Here is a 20,448-nt window from a genome sequence, read left to right as displayed (position 1 = left end):
TCAAAAATCTGTCGAAATGTGTAAGTACGACTTTGGTAAGCAACGAAGCCGCTCCGCTCAATGGATATTCGGAGCATTACAGTACGCTGTGTCACTACCTGATCGGCCCCGTAACAGGAATGTAATGTCTAAACTAAAAGTGCATTCATGTAAGGCAGCCTGCGCCCGGAGGATGCGTTAGCTACAATAAACCAATCAGAGAACAGTATTTAGTACGCTTACCCCCTCCACTTTTTATACGTAATACTTACTGTGCTTCAACATTATATTACAGTACATTTGTGTGTACGTAAAAGGACTCCAAAAATGGCACCTGTTAAGAGGCATGCTTACGAAGCGGGTTTCAAACTCCAAGCAATTAGCTACGCTAAGTGAGTGTATTTTTCTGTACCGGTATTTGTTGTTACAACTGAGTTGAATAAAGTTTGATTTACTGGACTATGTTGTTTTGCTTAATGCGCCTTATAATCCGGTGCGGTTTATGTGTGAATATAGACACGTTAATTCACAGTGCGCCTTATAATCCAGTGCGCCTTATAATCCGGTGTGCCTTATAGTCCGAAAAATACGGTACTAATGACCTTTTATTAGCCTTAGATAATGGATTCGTCTCTGTACTTGTTCTTCTGGACCTCAGTGCTGCTTTTGATACGATTGATCATACAATCTTATTACAGAGATTAGAAGATGTTACGAGGATTAAAGGAACTGCATTAGATTGGTTCAAATCCTACTTATCAGATAGATTCCAGTTTGTCCATGTCAACAATGAGTCTTCCAGACAAACAAGAGTTAGTTATGGAGTTCCACAAGGCTCAGTGTTAGGCCCGATACTTTTTACTTTGTACATGCTTCCATTAGGAGATGTCATCAGGAAGCACTGCATAAACTTCCATTGTTATGCAGATGACACTCAGCTATATCTTTCTATAAAACCAGATGAAATTAATCAGTTAGTAAAACTTGAAGCCTGTCTAAAAGACATAAAGGCCTGGATGACCAAAAACTTCCTGCTTCTAAATTCAGACAAAACGGAAGTTATTGTACTTGGTCCTAAACACCTCAGAAACTCTTTCTGTAATCACTTAGTTACTCTAGATGATGTTGTCTTGGCCTCCAGCAAAACTGTGAGGAACCTTGGAGTCATCTTTGATGAGGATTTGTCCTTTAGACACCATATAAAGCAAATCTCGAGAACTGCCTTCTTTCATCTTCGTAATATTAATAAAATCAGGAAAATCCTTCCTCAGCGTGATGCAGAAAAACTCATTCATGCGTTTGTTACTTCTAGGCTAGATTATTGTAATTCCTTGTTGTTAGGATGTCCAAATTACTCATTAAAAACCTTGCAGCTGATCCAAAATGCTGCAGCAAGAGTACTGATGGGATTTAGCAAGAGAGATCATATTTCTCCAGTTTTAGCTTCTCTTCACTGGCTTCCTGTTAAATCAAGAATAGAATTTAAAATTCTCTTGATGACTTACAAAGCCCTACATGACCAGGCTCCATCATATCTTAGAGAACCATATAATCCTAGCAGAGTACTTCGCTTTCAGTACGCTGGTCTACTTGTGGTTCCCAGAGTTTCCAGAAGTAGAATGGGAGGCAGAGCCTTCAGTTTTCAGGCTCCTCTCCTGTGGAACCAGCTCCCAGTTTGTGTTCGAGGGGCAGAAACCCTCTCTAGCTTTAAGATTAGACTCAAAACGTTCCTTTTTGATAAAGTCTATAGTTAGGGCTGGCTCGGGTAGACCTGAACCAACCCTTCGTTATGCTGTTATAGGCCAACGCTGCTGGGGGAACTCGTTACACGCTGAGCTTCTTTTCTTTCCTCCTACTCTTTAACTGACTCATACCTCACCATCTTTTTCTCTCCCATAGTTTTTGCTTATTGTCTGTTGTCTCCATTCAGTTCCCTCACTCGCGTAGTTTCTCTTCTTTCTTTTGCAGATGTCCCGTCATGGAGCTGCATGTCTCCACCAACAGTTATTATCTTCTATCTCTATGCTGTCCTTTTCTCTCTCTGCTCTCCTCTCACCCCAACCGGTCGAGGCAGATGGCCACCTCTGAGCCTGGTTCTGTCGGAGGTTTCTTCCTGTTTAGAGGGAGTTTTTCCTTCCCTCTGTTGGAGATTTTTCTCCCTTAAAGAGGAGTTTTTTTTCCCCCTCCTAGCTTATGTGGGAATTGTTGAATTGTTGGGTTTCTCTGTATAATATTGTAACGTCTTGCTGTAAGGACGTTAATGTGTTAAGTGCCATGAAATAACCTATGTTGTGATTTGGCGCTATAGAAATAAAGTTGAATTGAATTGAATTGAAATCATGTAGTAATAACAAATTTACACAGTATGAACAGTATTTGTAATGTTTGATGTAATACTGCAAAGAATACTAATCGCACCCACAGAAAAAAATTGGGTTGTAGTGATATTTCACTCTAAGTGGTCACTGCTCTTTGTGTGCATGTTCATAGTCCACAGAATGATACCTATTCATCCCAGAATGGATAGAACCAATGGAGAACCAAATGTTGCAAAGTTCTGAAGTGGTTTTCTAGGAGTCCTGATCTAAATTCCATCAAATATCTATGGAAAGAGTTTAAACATGCAATTTGGAGAAGGCACCATTAACAGAGACTGCTGGAGCAGTTTTCTTGAGACTAGTGGGCCAAACTACCTACAGGTAGTTCTGTAGCAATCTGCACTTGAGTGCTACAGAAATCATTTGTTTGAAGTGACTGCCTCTGAGGGTTGTCTAACAAAATATAGATTAATTGTCCAATCTATTTTTCCGTTGCCATTTTTATTGGTTTTATTATTTTAAATATTCTGTTTAATGTCTGATGTTTTTAAACAATGCTGGAGGCCAATTATTTTTGACAGTTTCAAATTATTTTCATATTTATACGGTGTCGTTTTCACTCCCAGAGATTCACTATTTTCCTGCTTATTTCTTGTGTTGGACTTTGCCTTCTTTTTGGATTTTTGTTCCTTTTGTTTTGTTGCCTCACAAGTGTTTTGTATGGAATTTTCAGTTAGGAAGTAAAGTTATTTTCTTTCCCTAATCCTTGTGTCTGTCATGCGTTTGAGTCCTTTCTTCGGTTGTTACTGTAACATTTGGGCTCCATAACAGAAAAAAATACATGAGCAGTGTTAGGAAGTAAATCGTTACAGAGAAAAAAATATGTATTTGAATTTGTTACTGAACTAATGGCGATTACAAAGGGGTTTTATCTGAATATTTTTGGTAAAAAAAAGCTTTTAGGTATTGTGGAGATGATATGAAGAAGTCAGAGGATGTAATGTATAAAGGAATGTAAAAATGTCAAAAATAAATATTACTTTAATATATTATGTAATATCAGTAACAGGGTAACTAGTATTCTGTAACCTCTTTCTATAACATAACCTAAATTTCAACTCTCTAGGTAAGTGAGTTACATAGGTACAGTGTGACAAAGTTCAGCTGGTTAAATTAAAGTAGGTCGACCAGCCATAATGTTACAAAATTCAAATGAATAAAAAAATTGTAAAGATTGACATTTGTATATAATGATCACATACTAATGTAAGTTATTTAGTTTTTACATAAGGGTGTATGCTGCCACATTTATTTTAGGATTAATGATATAATTAAAACTTGCAATAATTGCATTTTGTTCGTTTTGTGGACTTTCTTTGAGATGATTAAGCAAGTAATTATACCTGCAAGAGACAGTAGACGAAGACTTCTCATTCCAAACAGATGCTGCAGTCCAAAATCTTGCACCTGCAAACACACAGACACACATACACACACTTAAAGACCACTGTATCAGAAGGCATAGTCACTGAGACTGTCTCGTTGACATGTAAAATAACCTTGTCTGTATCACATTTACATAAATGAATCACTAAAAGGTACTGTAAGGATCCAGCTCTTCTACTTGTGAAAAAGCAGGGATTCATAGTTTCTTAGGATGTCTGGAAAATGCAAGTGACATCTGGCACCAGATACAAACTGCCAAGGAGGAAAAGAGAGACTTCCATGTGATTTTTCGAAATCAGTGGGCCCAAATCCGTCGCTCGCGAGCGACGAGTAGCTCTTTGCCCATTTCTGAGTGGCTGACTGAAGGCTCGAACAATATGCACTGTTTCCCACGTTGGTGCGCCGCCAAGGTTTATTGGTGCCACCCAATTACACTGTAGACCTGGATTTAGTTTTAAATTAAACTTATGAGTGATTTACTACTCTATGTTTTGTAAAAAAAAAAAAAGGGTTTTATTATGAAATCAGAAAAGTTGTTTGCACTATTTAGCTGAAAAATTCCGTGCAATAATCATGTTAAGCAGAGATAACTTTGAATATAAAATTTCTGTGAAATCTGAAATTGTTGTTTTAGCAACAGGTCTGAGCTGTAAGTGCCGAGTCCTGTGAGAATGCGCTCTCCTGGCGGCTGGACCGCAGCAGTGGGGTTAGAGCTATAAAGTGAGTGTCTGACACTGAGTAAGTGAGAGATCAAAGTTACACCGCTGGTCAGCTAAATGCCCTGACTTTTCAAATTAAAAGCATACAGAAAAAAGCAAACACATCCTGTTAAATTTTAGCTATTGTGATACAACATGTGTGTTGAGTAGCAATTTGTTATTGTTCACATAAAATAAGCTTATTCAGCTGTTTTGGTTGGAGCTCAGCTATGTGAACAAATCCGACTAAACATGAGTAGCTCTCGGACACTTTCATTTTGTCAAAGTAGCTCTAAGAGCAAAAAAGTTTGGTACCCCTCTTCCAGATATTTGCAACGCCTTTTAGTCAGTGCTTCACGAGAAGTTATGGACAGCTTTCAGTTTCTTCCAGGTCCAGAGGGCATTACTAAGCTGATCAAAGCTTACTTCCAGGATCTCCACTTGTGTGTAACAACAAACAACTACATCACCACCTGGCAGCACCTCTAGAAAGGCATAATAGCAGGCACTCATCATTCAAGCATAATGTTGAAAGGGTTGCACCTTCCCCCAGTATCAACCACAAAGGCTTGCACCAAACACATACTGGATAAACTCTAAAGCAACATCAGCTGGGCAGGAATGGAGATCAAACCCAGATATTGTCATGGGCTGGCTCATTAACAAAAGGTTCTGCATTAACAACGAGCAGGCGCCAACTGTCAAAAGCTATGGATGATGGTCCAATGCAGATCTGGAAGACAACAAGCAGGTGAAACATTTAGGCAGTATACAATTAGCAGCCTCAAACAAATCAATACCACTGCACTCCCAGGAAAGGTGAAGCTTTGATGCTTTCAGTTTGGACTCCTGACCCGCCTGATTTGGCCAATTACTATCTGCAAAGTCACTATCTCATACCAATCGGCTGGAGAGACTGGTGAACTTACAAGTGAGGATGCGACTTGGGCTACCGAGATGCCTCAGCAGCATAGGGTTTTGGGAACTGAGAACTCTCTCTCCCAGTCTCTAGTGCAGGAGTACATGACAAACATAATCCCGGGTTTTAATTGTATGAAGCGTCCTTCCAACCATAGCAAAAGGGAAGAAATGGACCCAAGTCAGAGCATTACTGGATACAAAATCCGCCCTCCAACACCAAGACATAGTGAGCCATGTATAACAATGCAGGGCAGGCAGAAAAACCTACCTGGCAAAAAAGCTAGTCCAGCTGAATGCTGGCACCTGGTAGTGGAGGAGGTGAGCCATCAAGAAGAAGAAGCCAGGTGTGCCAAAACCATATCGTAAGCCAGGCAAGGCTGGTGCATGAGATGCAATGGCACAAAGAGTTGGAAAATCACATGGAGGGAGCTATGAAGTCAAATAGGCAGATTTTTGTCAACAGTAATAATTTCCTGCCCTCTCCCACAAACTGTAATCCAGATAATCCACCCTGTCCCCTGTGTGCAGTTCTGGCAACACAATCAAGTGCTCAGATGTTTGGAACCTGAGCTAGAAAGCAACAGAGTAAAGATAAACACCATGCCTCTCACTGCTCAGACAACACTCCCACAACTCCCTTCCATCATCCAGGAAGGAGAAAAACAAGTGGTGCCCAATCAAAGCAGTAAGGGACTGTGAAGTGCAGTTGGACTTCGGCCACAGACTCACCTTCCAATCTGAAATTGCAACAACCAATCTGCAACCGGACCTGATCCTAAGGTCCAACTTCTGCCTGTGTGATTTTATCATCAAGCTGACAGTCCCCTGGGAAATGCAGTGGACGAGGCAAGAGTAAGGATAGAGCTAGGAACGAGCAAGGCTGCCATACACCAATTTGGCAGCTGAGGCAGAGGAGCGAGGCTCTGACATAAGTGCATCTGACTGAGGTGAGCTGCTGGGGCTTTGTAAACCAGTTCCACTGCAAGGCTCCTGAGGGAGATTACAGTCACAGGGAAGGCTTTGAGGAGCCACAGCACCATATACCATATAAAAGCAGTGATGTTTTTGGCACAGCTTTTGTTGTCATTGGCTCCACTAAATATCAATTTTAAAGTGTCCAAACATGGTCAGTGTGCCCGGTTTGAGCGCTACAGAAAAATTGGTTAAGTTTAGTAGATGACTAAATAAGCTAATTGACCATGTCATATAAAGATATTTTAACAGGTCTGAGCTGCATAGCAACAAACACCAAACTAAACACATATATAAAAAGATTTCCCCTTGTGGGATTAAGAAAGTAACTATCTATCTATCTATATTCACACTGTCAATAAAGTTATACAGAGGTGAACAAGGAAATAAATTCTGCCCTGCACTCATAAGCTGGGACTGGGCCACCCACACCACACTCTCATGTGTACCCTGAATGACAGGCACACAGAAGAGGACTGACAAAGAGACAGACAGTATCAGTAAAAACTGTATCGATTTTTTGACGGCCCTCCAGCCCACAAATGCAAAGGCCCACCAGGTTTTGTCTGGATGGCCAGTACATCTCTGATGTTATACAGCTAGCTGCCCTTACAACCTCAATCACCCATAGCATTAACTGCTAATTACTTACCAGACTAGAATAGAGATAGCGAGTTCAGCATCAAACTTCATTGCTTCCTCTCCAATCGTGATTGGAAGGCAACACTGATGTTAATAACTCTTTTTGGTATATTTTATCAAGATTTTCACCCACCATTGTGCTTGCTTTTCCATTCTTCATACCAAAAGGTTAGAATATGCTGTTCCTTCTTCCCATGATAGACTGAGGGGAGACTGGACTCTCAAATGACCAACTATCCCAACTTGTGGGGCAAAATGGTGTTACGAGACCAGACAGGGCAGGGCTATCTAGTTAGCATGCTATCCTCAGTAGAAGTCTCGGTTACACAGTACATACATGTCTTTGACATGATGTCAGCACTGATACTTCTTTACATTCTATGGATAATTTCAAGTAAATGTTTTGAATATTTTAAACTAAACATCGGACATACAGTCCCTTCATTATACTTGCATAGTTCATAAGCCATTTTAGAGCAGTTTTTTGAGCTGATCAGTCCGTCTATCTCTCTTAGTTATTGTGGTGGCAGGGTGTGGTTAGCTCAGCTGCAGGGGGTAGAGAGTGGGAGGAGTGGTTCAGGGAACAGTGCCAGGAAGGTGTAATGAGCACAGCTGAGCCGAATGTGGACTGATGAGCGCTCCCCTATAAAGTGAGCAGGGAGAAGGAGGCTGGGAGGAAAGCGTTGGCATTGGTGTGTGGGCAGGGCGAATAAAAGCATTTATACCCGAACGTGTGACTGAGCGAGTCATCTGTGTCCAGGAGAAACCCCGGTAGCACAAACCTTGCTACAGTGGTGCCCAATGTGGGGCATGGACACAGGTGAACAGCAGAGCGGAATGCCGACACAGCTGATCGTCGCGTTAGGGAAGATGCTGGGCGGGATCGCGGCGATGCAGCGCGCGACTAGGCGGAGGCAAACCGCCGGCTCCTGGGCGCATTGCAGGCCCAAGCCGAGCGACAGACCAGCGCCTGGGAACAGCTCGCAGGCCGGCCAGCGCCAGGACCGTCGTCCTTCACCGGGGGTGGCCATGCACAAGATGACGCCGGCGGATGAAGTCCAGTCCTTTATGGACATGTTGGCAGAGACGTGTGCCTGGCCGGCGGCGGAGTGGGCGGTGCGACTCCTGCCTCTCCTGACAGGGGAGGCGCAGACAGCGGCTCTGGGGCTGCCTCCCGGGGCCAGACGACGGTACGCGGATGTGAAAAGGGTCATTATGGACCTGGCTGGGCCTGTCCCTGGAGGACCACAGGAGGAACTTCCGGGAGGCTAGGCTGGGGCCCGGGGACCGGCCATTCGCCTTCGCTCAGCGACTGAGGGACTTGGCGACCAGATGGCTGCAGCCGGAGAGTGCAGGAGGCACGCCGGCGATGGTGGACAAGATTGTGGTGGAGCAGTTCACAGAGGGACTGCCAGCCAGGACAGCGGCATGGGTCCGCTGCCACCGTCCGGCGATGCTAGAGGCCGCCATCACCCTTGCCGAGGACCGCCTCACGGTTCATCCCAGCGGGCAGCGGGGAGGATCCAGCAACTGGGGGTGGCTCGGGCCCTGCCAGCTCCGTGGGCACTAACAACCCCCAGGTTCACCGATCCCACGGGTCCGGCCGGCCCCGGCACCCTTCCCAACCTGCAGGGGGTCCTCAACCGCCAGGACAGGAGTGTTGGAGGTGTGGGCAGCCTGGACACTACCGGAGGGAATGTCCGTTAATGGAGACAGACGATTCGAGTTGCCGGCCCTCCAACACCCTCCCCTGGTCCAGGAGCAACGTATCACGTTCTGGTAAGGATCCAGGGGGATACACATCAGGCGATGGTGGATTCGGGCTGTATGCAGTCTCTGATCCACCAGAGCCTGGTTCAGCCCGGGGCATTGGTGGAGGCATCGTGGGTGACAATTAAGTGTGTGCATGGGGATGTTCACGATTATCCGGTGGTGGCTGTAGAAATTAGATATGGGGGGAAAAAAACATAGAGTGAAGGTTGCGGTTAGCTCCTGCCTTACACACCCCCTAATCTTGGGGACAGATTGGCCCGGGTTTCATAAATTAATGTGGCCAAAAAGCTGTCGGGAAATGATTTTCCAGGCGGCTCACTATAACCTGATGGCTGGCCACATGGGATATGATAAAACTCTGGACCGGATAACGGCCCGATTTTACTGGCTGGGCATCCGGGGGGATGTGTGCCGTTGGTGTGCATCTTGCCCGGAGTGTCAGCTGGTAAACCAGCTGGCCATTCCACGGGTGCCTTTACATCCTCTACCCTTGATGGAGGTCTCATTTGAACGTATTGGCATGAACCTCATCGGGCCATTTCACCAGCGCGCACGCGGATATCACTTTGTGTTAGTCCTGGTGGATTATGTAACACAATATCCCGAGGGAGTGCCGTTGCGCAGCATTTCGGCAAAGAGTGTTGCGCAGGCTCTGTTTCAGGTCATCTCCTGAGTCAGAATCCCGAAAGAGATTCTGACTGACCAAGGCACCCAGTTCATGTCACAAACACAGAGAACTTTATGGAATACTGGGCATTAAGTCTATTCGGATCAGTGTTTATCACCCACAGACTGATGGTCTTGTGGAGCGTCTGAATAAGACTTTAAAGTCCATGATTTGTAAATTTATACACGACGATGAACGTAATTGGGATAAATGGATTGATCCTCTGTTGTTTGCAGTATAGGAGATCCCCTAGGCCTCTACGGGATTTTCTCCCTTTGAACTGCTGTTTGGCAGGAAACCATGAGGGGTGCTCGACCTGCTAAAGGAAAATTGGGAGGAGGGTCCGAGCCCCGGCAAAAGGGAAATTCAGTACGTCCTGGACCTGCGAGCAAAACTCCACACACTGGGTCAGATGTCACGTGAGAATTTGCTCCAGGCCCAGGAGCATCAACAATGGCTGTACAACAGAGGGGCAAAGCTGAGGCAATTCACACCAGGAGAAAAGGTACTTGTATTGCTTCCTTCTTCCAGCTCGAAACTCCTTGCCAAGTGGCAAGGGCCCTTTGTGGTCACACGTCGAGTAGGAGACGTTGACTATGAGGTGGTGCGGTCTGACAGGGGCGGAGCTACACAGCTCTACCACCTCAACCTCTTAAACGCATGGAGAGAGGCGGAGTCTGTTTCTCTGGTGTCCGCGGTATCTGAGAGAGAGGAGCTGGGGCCAGAGGTTCTAAAGTCCACCAATCCTGCCTTGCTCCCTTATGACGCCCATCTCTCCGGGACCCAGAGAACAGACATATCCCAGTTGCAGAAGCAGTTTGCTGATGTGTTCTCCCTCCTGCCAGGACGCACGGACCTCATAGTGCACAACATTGAGACGTCTCCAGGCGTGGCGGTGCGGTCGCGACCTTACAGGTTACCTGAACACAAGAGAAAAATTGTTCAGAGAGAATTGGCGGCTATGCTGGAGATGGGAGTAATAGAAGAGTCCAACAGTGCCAGGTGTAGCCCCATTGTTCTTGTTGTCAAGAAGGATGGATCTATTCGGTTCTGTGTGGACTATCGCAGGGTGAATGATGCGTCACGATTTGATGCATACCCAATGCCCCGGGTCGACGAACTCCTGGACTGGCTGGGCACTTCGCGTTTCTTCATGACACTGGATTTAACCAAGGGCTACTGGCAGATTCCTCTCTCGCCAGAGTCCAAGGAAAAAACGGCCTTCTCCACTCTGTTTGGATTATACCAATTTACCACACTTCCCTTTGGGTTGTTCGGTGCCCCTGCCACTTTCCAACGCCTCATGGATCGGGTGCTGCGTCCGTACACTGCATATGCTGCCGCCTACCTGGATGATGTAATCATCCACAGCACCACCTGGGCGGAGCATGTGCAGCGGGTGGGCACGGTGCTGGAGTCCCTGAGGCAGGCCGGGCTCACCGCCAATCCAGGGAAGTGTGCAGTTGGACAGAGGGAGGTACGGTATCTGGGGTACCACTTGGGCGGCAGGCAGATGCGCCCTCAGGTGGACAAGATGGCGGCTATCGCGGCCTGTCCGGCCCAAGACAAAAAGAGGTGAGGCAGTTTTTTGGGCTGGCGGGGTATTACAGACGGTTTATCCCGGGCTTCGCGGAGCTGACCAGTCCCTTGACCGACCTGACCCGGAAAGGTGCCTCAGATCCGGTCCAGTGGATGGAGCAGTGCCAGCAGGCGGTTGAGAAGGTAAAACAGGCTCTTTGTGGGGAACCACTTCTCCACACCCCTAACTTCTCTCTCCTCTTTACTCTGCAGACTGATGCGTCAAACAGAGGGCTGGGGGCTGTTTTGTCCCAGCAGGTGCGAGGGGTTGACCGCCCTGTTGTGTACATCAGCCGGAAGTTATCGAAGAGGGAGGCCAGGTACAGCACGGTGGAGAAGGAGTGCCTGGCCATCCGGTGGGGTGGTCGACTCCCTGCGGTACTAACTGCTGGGACGCTCATTCACCCTCTGTTTGGACCACGCTCCGCTCCAGTGGCTCCACCGCATGAAGGATACCAACGCCTGGATCACTCGGTGGTATCTGGCGTTACAGCCTTTTAACTTCAAGGTGGTCAAGGTGGTCAAGGTGGTCCATAGGCCGGGGGTGCAGATGACTGTGGTCGACTTCCTCTCCCGCTCTCAGGGGGGAAAGGGGGAGTGGATTGGGCCGGATGGCTCCCTGGCCTAAGTCGGGCGGTGGGGGTATATAAATAACTGCAAAATGGATACAGCAGACACACAAGGCCCCAGGGATTCAGGAGGTGAGATTACCGACAGATTGCACTTGATTGTGAAGAAGGAAGATTTGGACCGCAAGTTAACCGTATTTACCCTAGAGGAAAGGATAGTGACATCTACAGTAAGTCTTGGCTTATAGAACATCCCATGATGGCAAGGACTGTAAAACATTATAGCAAAAGTCAGGAGATGCTTGCAGGCTTTCCAAAATTGTCCCAGTAGCCCTCAAGTTTGGCCCATGTTTCTGAGCTAGTTAGTTTTAGACCTGTTGGCCTTCCTGGACCAAACCAGCCTCTGAGCTTACAAGCCACCAGCATGCTTGCCCCTTGCCAGTTCTGGCTCCTCAGTTGTCCAGATCCATGAAAGTGCCACTGCTGGTGCCCCAGCTGGCACCACTCCTGTTCCTGAGTCTTCTGCTCCTGGTCGAGAGTATTCTGCTCCTAGTCCCAAGTCTTCATCTTCAGTGTCCAAGGTTAAAGCCACCTCTTCAGTTGGGTCAACACAGCGGCCTCCTCTATTCCAGTCTCTGGGTGGCCATCGGCGTCACACGACTTGTCTCCGGCTGGTTCAGAGCGACCATCTCTCCAGTCCCTGTCTCTGGGTAGACCATTGGAGCCATGCCACCAGCCTCCAACTGAGTCGACACCACCGCTCATCCAGCTCCAGCTTTCTGAACTTTTCACCTGGCCATCTGCCTCCGGCTGGGTTTGATGCCTTTGCCTCTCCCTTTCCTGTTCAGCTGGGTTGTCGTTCTTGCCAACATCTGCTCCATGCTGCGCCGGTGTCCAGCCTGATCCTGTTCCACAGTTAGTTCTGCGCAAAGCCAATGAGCTTGTTCCGTTTAAACAGTTGCCCCATTTCCTGTTCCTGGCCAGGCTCTGCTGTGGGACGCCACTCAGCATGCTCCAGCGGGCGTTTTGTTTCCGTGCCACGCCAGGCTACTGCTTAGCTTGTCCCTTATCCACACCACGGTATGCAGCTGCCACTCCAGTTCCTGTTCCATGGTCAGCTCCATGTTCTTGGCTGTTGGCATCCACTTTGCTGTCTACTCTATGACAAAGGGGGTGGTTCAGCGCTCGGTGGGGTTCTGCCTCCACCGCTGGCCACCAGGTCAGCGCCCATAGGGGTTCTGCCTGTGCTGCCGATCCCCAGCTCAGCATCCATTGGGTTCCGCTTCTGTCGCTGGTCTCCAGCTAAACGGCCAAAAGGGTTCCACTGACGCCCCTGGCTTCCAACTTAGCATGCAGAGGGGTTCCGCCTCTGTCGCCAGCCTCCACCCTGTCTCCCTGAGTCTTCAGCCTATTTTCCTGAGTCTTCAGCCTATTTTCCTGAGTCTTCACCACCAGCTAAAGCCTGTCTCTCTTCTTTGCCACCAGACTCCTGCCGATCTCCTTGTGGGTCTTTGCTTTTGCTGACGGCCCTTTGTCCTGCGTCAAGGCCATCCTCCAGAAAGGCCCCGCCTGTCTGGCCAGTCCAGTGCATGTGAATGGGTGAATGGGACACAAAACTATGAAGCCCTTTCAGACAACTAAGGTGGTAAAAAGCTTTATAACTGCAGACTAGTTATCATTTTAGTTTTCTTTAGAACAGCTCGCTGCAGAAGTAGATGAAATATGCCTGACCACGTCCGCTACGATGCTCTGACGAACTGCAGCTGCCAAGTATTTTCACAGAAATTTGGACTTCAGCAGACAACTGTAGGGATTTATGATTAAAAATCATACTCTTATTAGCCTGGTCCTTTGTCAGTATTCTCATTAGTTTTTCTTAGAATATATTTATTTTGAATATGACAAAACATTTTTTTTACAGCAGCAACAGAAATTCCAAATTGCTTTGGACAAATCTTAAGTATCACTTAATAATTGATAAATGAGCAAATACCATTATCTGCTGATAATGGTATTTGCTCATTTATCAAGAAAATCAAGTGTGTGATGTTTTACAAATTGTAAACTCTCAAAAACCTCTTTTATTTTGTGTTTTCTTACCTGACAGCACCAGCGCAGATAGAGGCTTCTTAATGAGGACATGGTGGACAAGTAGCCCAAACCAGTGTCTGTGATCCGCACACACCTAAAAGTAAGCACAGTACACAACATTACACAAGAAGTAATCCATGACTTTTTCCTTTCCCTAAACATATGAGGGTAAATCACTACTTTCCGGGACTACTGCTCGTGCGTGTGCACAGAGCACAGCACCATGACGGGCAGGAGAAAGATATAACCATAATCAATAATTGCTACAAATTTCGTTGCTTGATCATCATCAGTTCCTCAGTTACACGTGTTTTTATGGGCAGTGGACTGGATGCGTCTGTGATTTTTCTGTGGACATGACCAGAGGGCACAGGTCAGATTTTGTATCTAACTCTGGAAATTGGCAAACAGTGCTTCAGGAGGGCTGCGACAATGAAGGAATGAGCCTGCAGAAGTGTTCTTAGTGACATTCACGTTTCCGAGGGACAGAACGTCACTGTCCAAAACTGAAAAAAGCGCATCAGGTAAGTTTGAAATTTGCGGGGCTGTGTGCAGTGAAATCATCCCAGGAGGGTTGTAGTGAAACCATGGAGATCTGCTGTGATGTTCTGAGTCGTCTTATGAAAAATGTTGCATTAAAATGATCCAAACTGTGGCGATGGCACTTGGGTTTGAAAAAGAAGTGCTGCACCACAGAAGAATCTACTGGATATTCGATAGCATTATATAGCAGGACACCAAAAGTCTGGTGAAGAAGAGAGGAGGTGACCTGGAGGGTCTACCAGCCTGCCAGCCTTGTAAAGGTAAACATTGTGGTAGCATGTGCCTGGCAAGGCTAACTGTATAGTGGCAGGAACATCCCAGCAGGGCTAGTAGGAGGCAATGGCAGGTGACGCCACAGGATGCGAGACAACAGAGAGATACTGTTGATCGGTGGGCTGAAACCCTCATTGAGGCTAGCATGAGAGGTAACTTCATAGGCAGGTAAGATAGCAGGGTTGCCAACTTTCAACTGCCAGATGAAGTGAAATTCAAAGTGGGGGTTAAATAGCCCGGGAGGGAGATGCTGTATTTAAGGGCAATACAAATACCCCTCCATGAAGTATTAAGTTTTACAACACAATATTCCAAATAAAAAACAGTAATAAACCCAAACATCCTGTCTGTGTTGCTGACAAATATTTTGTGCATATGTCATGATAATTTCACTAACAATGGCAATTTATGGTACAATAAAATGTATTTTCATTGTTACAGGGCTACCTGTCACCGGCCACACTTTAATGATTAGTTGTCTTGGTCATGACTGGTCACATTCCACATTTAGCCTAACTATGCAAACGCATCCACGTGGCAAATGACGTCACAACTGCATATATTGAGACTCTGAATAAAAAAAATAAACAGTACAGTCATAGTAATAACAACATTTGATTTGACAGAAAAATATCTTTGACTGTCTACAGCAGATGGATCACACATGGCGAAAAATAAATGTCCTGAGTTGTGATGGATCTCAAGACAGCTGTATGTGCAGAGCCGGCAGCAGAGCAGCAGTCGGGTGGAGCAGACGGTGAAACTCCGTGGAACTAAGTTGACAATAGAAATACACGTTACTGTAAGTGTCATAAACATTGGGAGGGTAAACGAGAGATTAACTTTTTAAACGTTGCATTTAACGAACTAAGTAATGTGTCAGCTGTGACGGAGTCTACAGCCGCAGCCTGCTGTCTGTTTACCGCATGTGAGTCGTGTCATTTCAGTCATGCACCACTTTTTGTTAATCCGACGGATGTTAAACGTGTCGGCTTCATGTCTAATGAAATGTCCACTGGTCACTTGTATGTTCCGTATACCCGGTCTGAAACGGCGAATAAACAATGCAGCCTCTCCTCAGCCATTCTCACCTGTACCAGCAGTGGAGAGGTGGGATGCAGGTGAAGCTGTGCAGCAGCAGAGGGAGGGGGAGAGGGATTGTAGTTGACTGACTGTTTTGTGCCCCACAGACTTGAAATTCAGAGGTTTTTTTCCCCGGTAGATATCTTTACCTTTTTGCTCTTGAAACAGCATTTAGTAATACAATTCTGAATATGTCATCAGGAGGAGAGTAAGCCATATTTGCTGTGAATCATTGTTGCTTTTATATTGATTTTAGCATGGTTTGTTTTTATTTGCATTGTGGTGTTTTAGTTGCATGTTTTTATAACCTACATCTTTACCAGGCATACTATTGGACACTATTGACTTTAATTAAGCTGATTGCAGTCACTGATCCCCTGCACCTGGAGAGGCTCTTTGGGTCTAGAGGGACCAATCAGAGTGCTGGCAGTACCTAACTGGCCAGGAGGGCAGGGTCTCCCCTCTCTCCCAGGTGGACACCAATTACTGGAGCCACTATAAAGGACAGACTACAGCACAAGGAAAGAGAGGCAGAGTAAGAGCAAGAAGCATGGCAAGGAGCAGAGCGAGCACTAGGAAAAGTGGCCACGGACAGGAGGAGGATGTAAAGATGACAGGCGATGGTGTCAAGCGTGGTTGGAGGAGCCCTGGAGAGGATGAGTGCCTGAACCAGAGGAACCAGCTGGACCCTGACTACCCTCCTGGTGGCTGGCTTTTACCTGGTGTTGAACTTTTTAATTTAGTAGTAGATCCCTTTTTAGCTGGACAATTAACTCTTTTTAACTTGTTCCTTTCTTCTATGGGACTTTTAACTTAATTGTAGTTATTTTATAGTATTTTACGGGTTTAGATTATAAATAAAATATTTGTACCATCTTTTAAATTATGTCTTGGTGATCCATGCTGCTCTCCCCCCAATTTTAAAAGAACCTGTGTTTTTATGGAGACCTAGACTCCCCAAACTAGGTGGCGTTGTCAGGCAACTTTTATCTTCTATTTTGTCAAGTTATAGTCTATTTTAAATTATTGGATTTTAAATCCCCTCCCTACGGGGCTGACAAATACATATGAATTAAAGTTTTATTCTGTAATGCATAACCAAAAATTATGATGGTAAATTAAGTTGTAGGGTATTGAGTAACTGAGTATTGAGGACATATTCATATTCTTGCATCTGTCAGCATACTGTAGTAAAGTACAGAACCAGCAGTAAACCTAAGGCTCAGTTAATCAATTTGAGTCTATTGTGACCAAGTAAGATCTCGCTATTTTCTTTGTGTTCACAGGTTTGCTGTTGTGCCTTTATAAAGTTATCAACTTTAGCCATATTGCTGAAATTGGTAAGTACCATAATGAACAACTGTGAATATTATTTGCCTGTATATTTAAATAGAATTTACAAATCCAAAATAGAAATTTAGCATTTTAATAGAAAGGCTTGGAACTTACACAGATAGATTACCAATGTAGTATTTAAATGTAATTTCAGTTGAATATGTAATGTATCAATTAGAAACAGTATGAACATTTAACAGTAGGTTAACTTCACATTATTGTTATTACAGTTTTGTAAATGGAAGAATTGCAAACAAATAACCTCTATCACAACAAATACAAACTCTAGTTAAGCTCTGATCATTATGTTGATCATTCTGACAGGATCCATGTTGGTAGTGTACTGAGCCCTCAGATGATTTTAAACTCAGAGAATTTAGATGAATCTACTTTTGATGTTCAGGATTTAAATGACTTGCCATGTAATGTTTAGCTAAAAGTTGTCCCCATGGAAGTTAGGACATATTCATATTGTTTCTGTTGATGAACTTCTACAAGGGTTGATAATTTAATAAGCACTGCTTCTGTCCCTCTTATCCATCCAACTCAGCATTTACAACATGGCAACTGTCAAGCAGAAGAAACTGTTCTGCGAGAGCCAGCATCTACTCTTTGTAAGTAAAATCCAATTCTCGCTTCTTTTGTGAGCATAAATTTACCTATGCTCACTCCACAACATTATTTTAGTTTATTGGATGAGTGTTCTTTGTCACTTTGTCTCTCTCTCTCTCTCTCTCTCTGTGTTGCCAGTGTTTGGCGCAAGTATTTTTTTTTTTACCTTGGTATTAAATCACTCATATAATCACTTTTCACACAGGGCAGCAGTTCTCATAATATCACAGGAAGAGGCATTCACATTAGTTAAATCCTCCCAAGCCAAATTTACCTCATCAGCCTATGGAGGCCTAATTGTTGTATAATAAATGTGTTGATTATGAGTCTGAACTTCTCAGACAAGTATGTCAGTGTACTCCTGCGTAAAGTTTGGCTTACGGTACCGGTCAACTCCTTCTGCAGCCATTATATAATTGACGCTACGCTGCAGCACAGCAGTTTAAAAGGGGATGAGAGGAACTGATTGGATTGGCCATGATTGAAGTTCACTGACACACCTGCTTTTTATTTCTCTAACTGCCACTGTGCCACAGATGAGCTTGTGTTTGTGTTCGCCAAATTACCAAAAAAGTTGGCTACACCTACATGCGGTCAGAGTGTACATAATCTAGATCTGCGTTTGTGCTGTGCCTGGATTGACAAATATAGAGCCCTGAGTCGAAAAAAGGGGTAAACTTCTCATAGTTCTTTCTATACTGACATGAACTTACTTGAATTAAAGCTGAGTCATGACACTGCAATGTAGTATCCATTATTTTAAATCAAATTGAATCACCGAACCTGAAGACCAAGACAATTTGTAAGATTTCGGATTTAATCAACTGTAAGGTAGTTTTACTACTTTTGCTTAAATGTTGACTTGAGTATAGATTTTGGTCTACTTTCACAAGGATTAAAGGACAGGATCACAAGAAACACTGACCTGTCTAGCACCAGTTCTTCCAGTTTATGCAGGTCACAGGCAATGTACTCCAGGGCCATGTCAGTGATTCGAGGGCACCACGACAAGTCCAGGCTGCGAAGCTTGCGCAGGTTTTCAGCAACCAGCTCCACACCATCATCAGTGATCTTGGAACAGCCAGAGAGGCTAAGGGCAGTCAGGTTGGGAAGGCTGTGCACCATGTTTACCACACCATGATTGGTAATCTCCCAGCAGGAGTGAAGCCGCAGAGTGTGGGTGGTGTAGCCCTGCAGATGGATTTTAGTTATTTGGTTATGCAAGTGAATAAAAGGAAATTGATAACAACCTGGGGCTAAGTCATTATTATAAAAAAAAATGGGCCCATCACAGTCCATATATATGAATAGTAAAGTGCGTGTTGAGGTGGAGGAGGGGTTTGTTAAAATCTCAATAAATCAGTTCGAAACCTTTTCTGGATACAAACTCAACATCAACATCAGATCTCTTCTACCCTCTGCATTTTTATGTAACCTAGCGTCTGAAAGTTTACTCACAATTTACTTACAAGTTGCTCTTTCTGCCAGACCTATTTAAGCAGAATTTCATATCTCATCCATCAAACCAATTTAATATAATTACTTTGTCTTCCACACATTATTACTGATATTTAAGCACAATTCCTGAATACATAGTGGTGTGAAAAAGTGTTTGCCCCCTTCCTGATTTCTTTTTTTTTTTTGCATGTCTGTCACACTTAAATGTTTCAGATCATCAAACAAATTTAAATATTAAAGATAACACAAGTAAACACAAAATGCAGTTTTTAAATGAAGGTTTTTATTATTAAGGGAGAAAAAAAATCCAAACCCACATGGCCCTGTGTGAAAAAGTGTTTGCCCCCTCCTGTTAAAACATAATTTAACTGGTTTATCACACCTGAGTTCAGTTTCTCTAGCCACACCCAGACCTGATTACTGCCACACCTGTTCTCGATCAAGAAATCACTTAAATAGGACCTGCCTGACAAAGTGAAGTTGACCAAAAGATCCTCAAAAGCTAGACATAATGCCCAGATCCAAAGAAATTCAGGAACAAATGAGAAAGAAAGTAATTGAGATCTATCAGTCTGGAAAAGGTTATAAAGCCATTTCTAAAGCTTTGGGACTCCAGCGAACCACAGTGAGAGCCATTATCCACAAATGGAGAAAACGTGGAACAGTGGTGAACCTTCCCAGGAGTGGCCGGCCGACCAAAATTACCCCAAGAGGGCAGCAACGACTCATCCGAGAGGTTACAACCTCTGGGGTCCCACAACAACATCAAAAGAACTGCAGGCCTCACTTACCTCAGTTAAGGTTAGTGTTCATGACTCCACCATAAGAAAGAGACTGGGCAAAAATGGCCTGCATGGCAGCGTTCCAAGACCAAAACCACCGCTGAGCAAAAAGAACATTGAGACTCGTCTCATTTTTGCCAGAAAACATCTTGATGATCCCCAAGACTTTTGGGAAAATACTCTGTGGACTGATGAGACAAAAGTTGAACTTTTTGGAAGGTGTGTGTCCCATTACATCGGACGTAAAAGTAACACCGCATTTCAGAAAAAGGACATCATACCAACAGTAAAATATGGTGGTGGTAGTGTGATGGTCTGGGGATGTTTTGCTGCTTCAGGACCTGGAAGACTTGCTGTGATAAATGGAACCATGAATTTTACTGTCTACCAAAAAATCCTGAAGGAGAATGTCCGGCCATCTGTTTGTGACCTCAAGCTGAAGCGACCTAGCAGGACAATGATCCAAAACACACCAGCAAGTCCACCTCTGAATGGCTGAAGAAAAACAAAATGAAGACTTTGGAGTGGCCTAGTCAAAGTCCTGTCCTAAAACCTATTGAGATGCTGTGGCATGACCTTAAAAGCGGTTCGTGCTGGAAAACCCTCCAATGTGGCTGAATTACAACAACTCTGCAAAGATGAGTGGGCCAACATTCCTCCACAGCTGTAAAAGACTCATTGCAAGTTATCACAAACGCTTGATTGCAG

At 44.8% G+C, this 20,448-nt stretch overlaps 1 protein-coding gene across 1 annotated transcript in view; it reads right to left on the bottom strand.

Moving 5' to 3' along the window:
• Positions 1–20,448, bottom strand: part of fbxl16 (F-box and leucine-rich repeat protein 16) — a 45,698-nt gene that overhangs the window by 7,357 nt on the left and 17,893 nt on the right. The window contains exons 4-6 of the mRNA XM_069149877.1: positions 18,426–18,691; positions 13,664–13,748; positions 3,701–3,764 (exon numbers count right to left, since the gene is read on the bottom strand). Coding sequence (XP_069005978.1) covers positions 3,701–3,764; positions 13,664–13,748; positions 18,426–18,691 — 415 coding nt within the window. The remainder of the gene's footprint in view (positions 1–3,700; positions 3,765–13,663; positions 13,749–18,425; positions 18,692–20,448) is intronic.

The sequence above is a fragment of the Embiotoca jacksoni genome, unplaced genomic scaffold (genome assembly GCF_022577435.1).
Source record: "Embiotoca jacksoni isolate LCO1_2020_lvr unplaced genomic scaffold, fEmbJac1.0.p SCAF_15, whole genome shotgun sequence".
In the NCBI taxonomy this organism is placed as follows: Eukaryota; Metazoa; Chordata; class Actinopteri; family Embiotocidae; genus Embiotoca; species Embiotoca jacksoni.
This window is presented reverse-complemented; position numbering and strand designations above follow the sequence as displayed.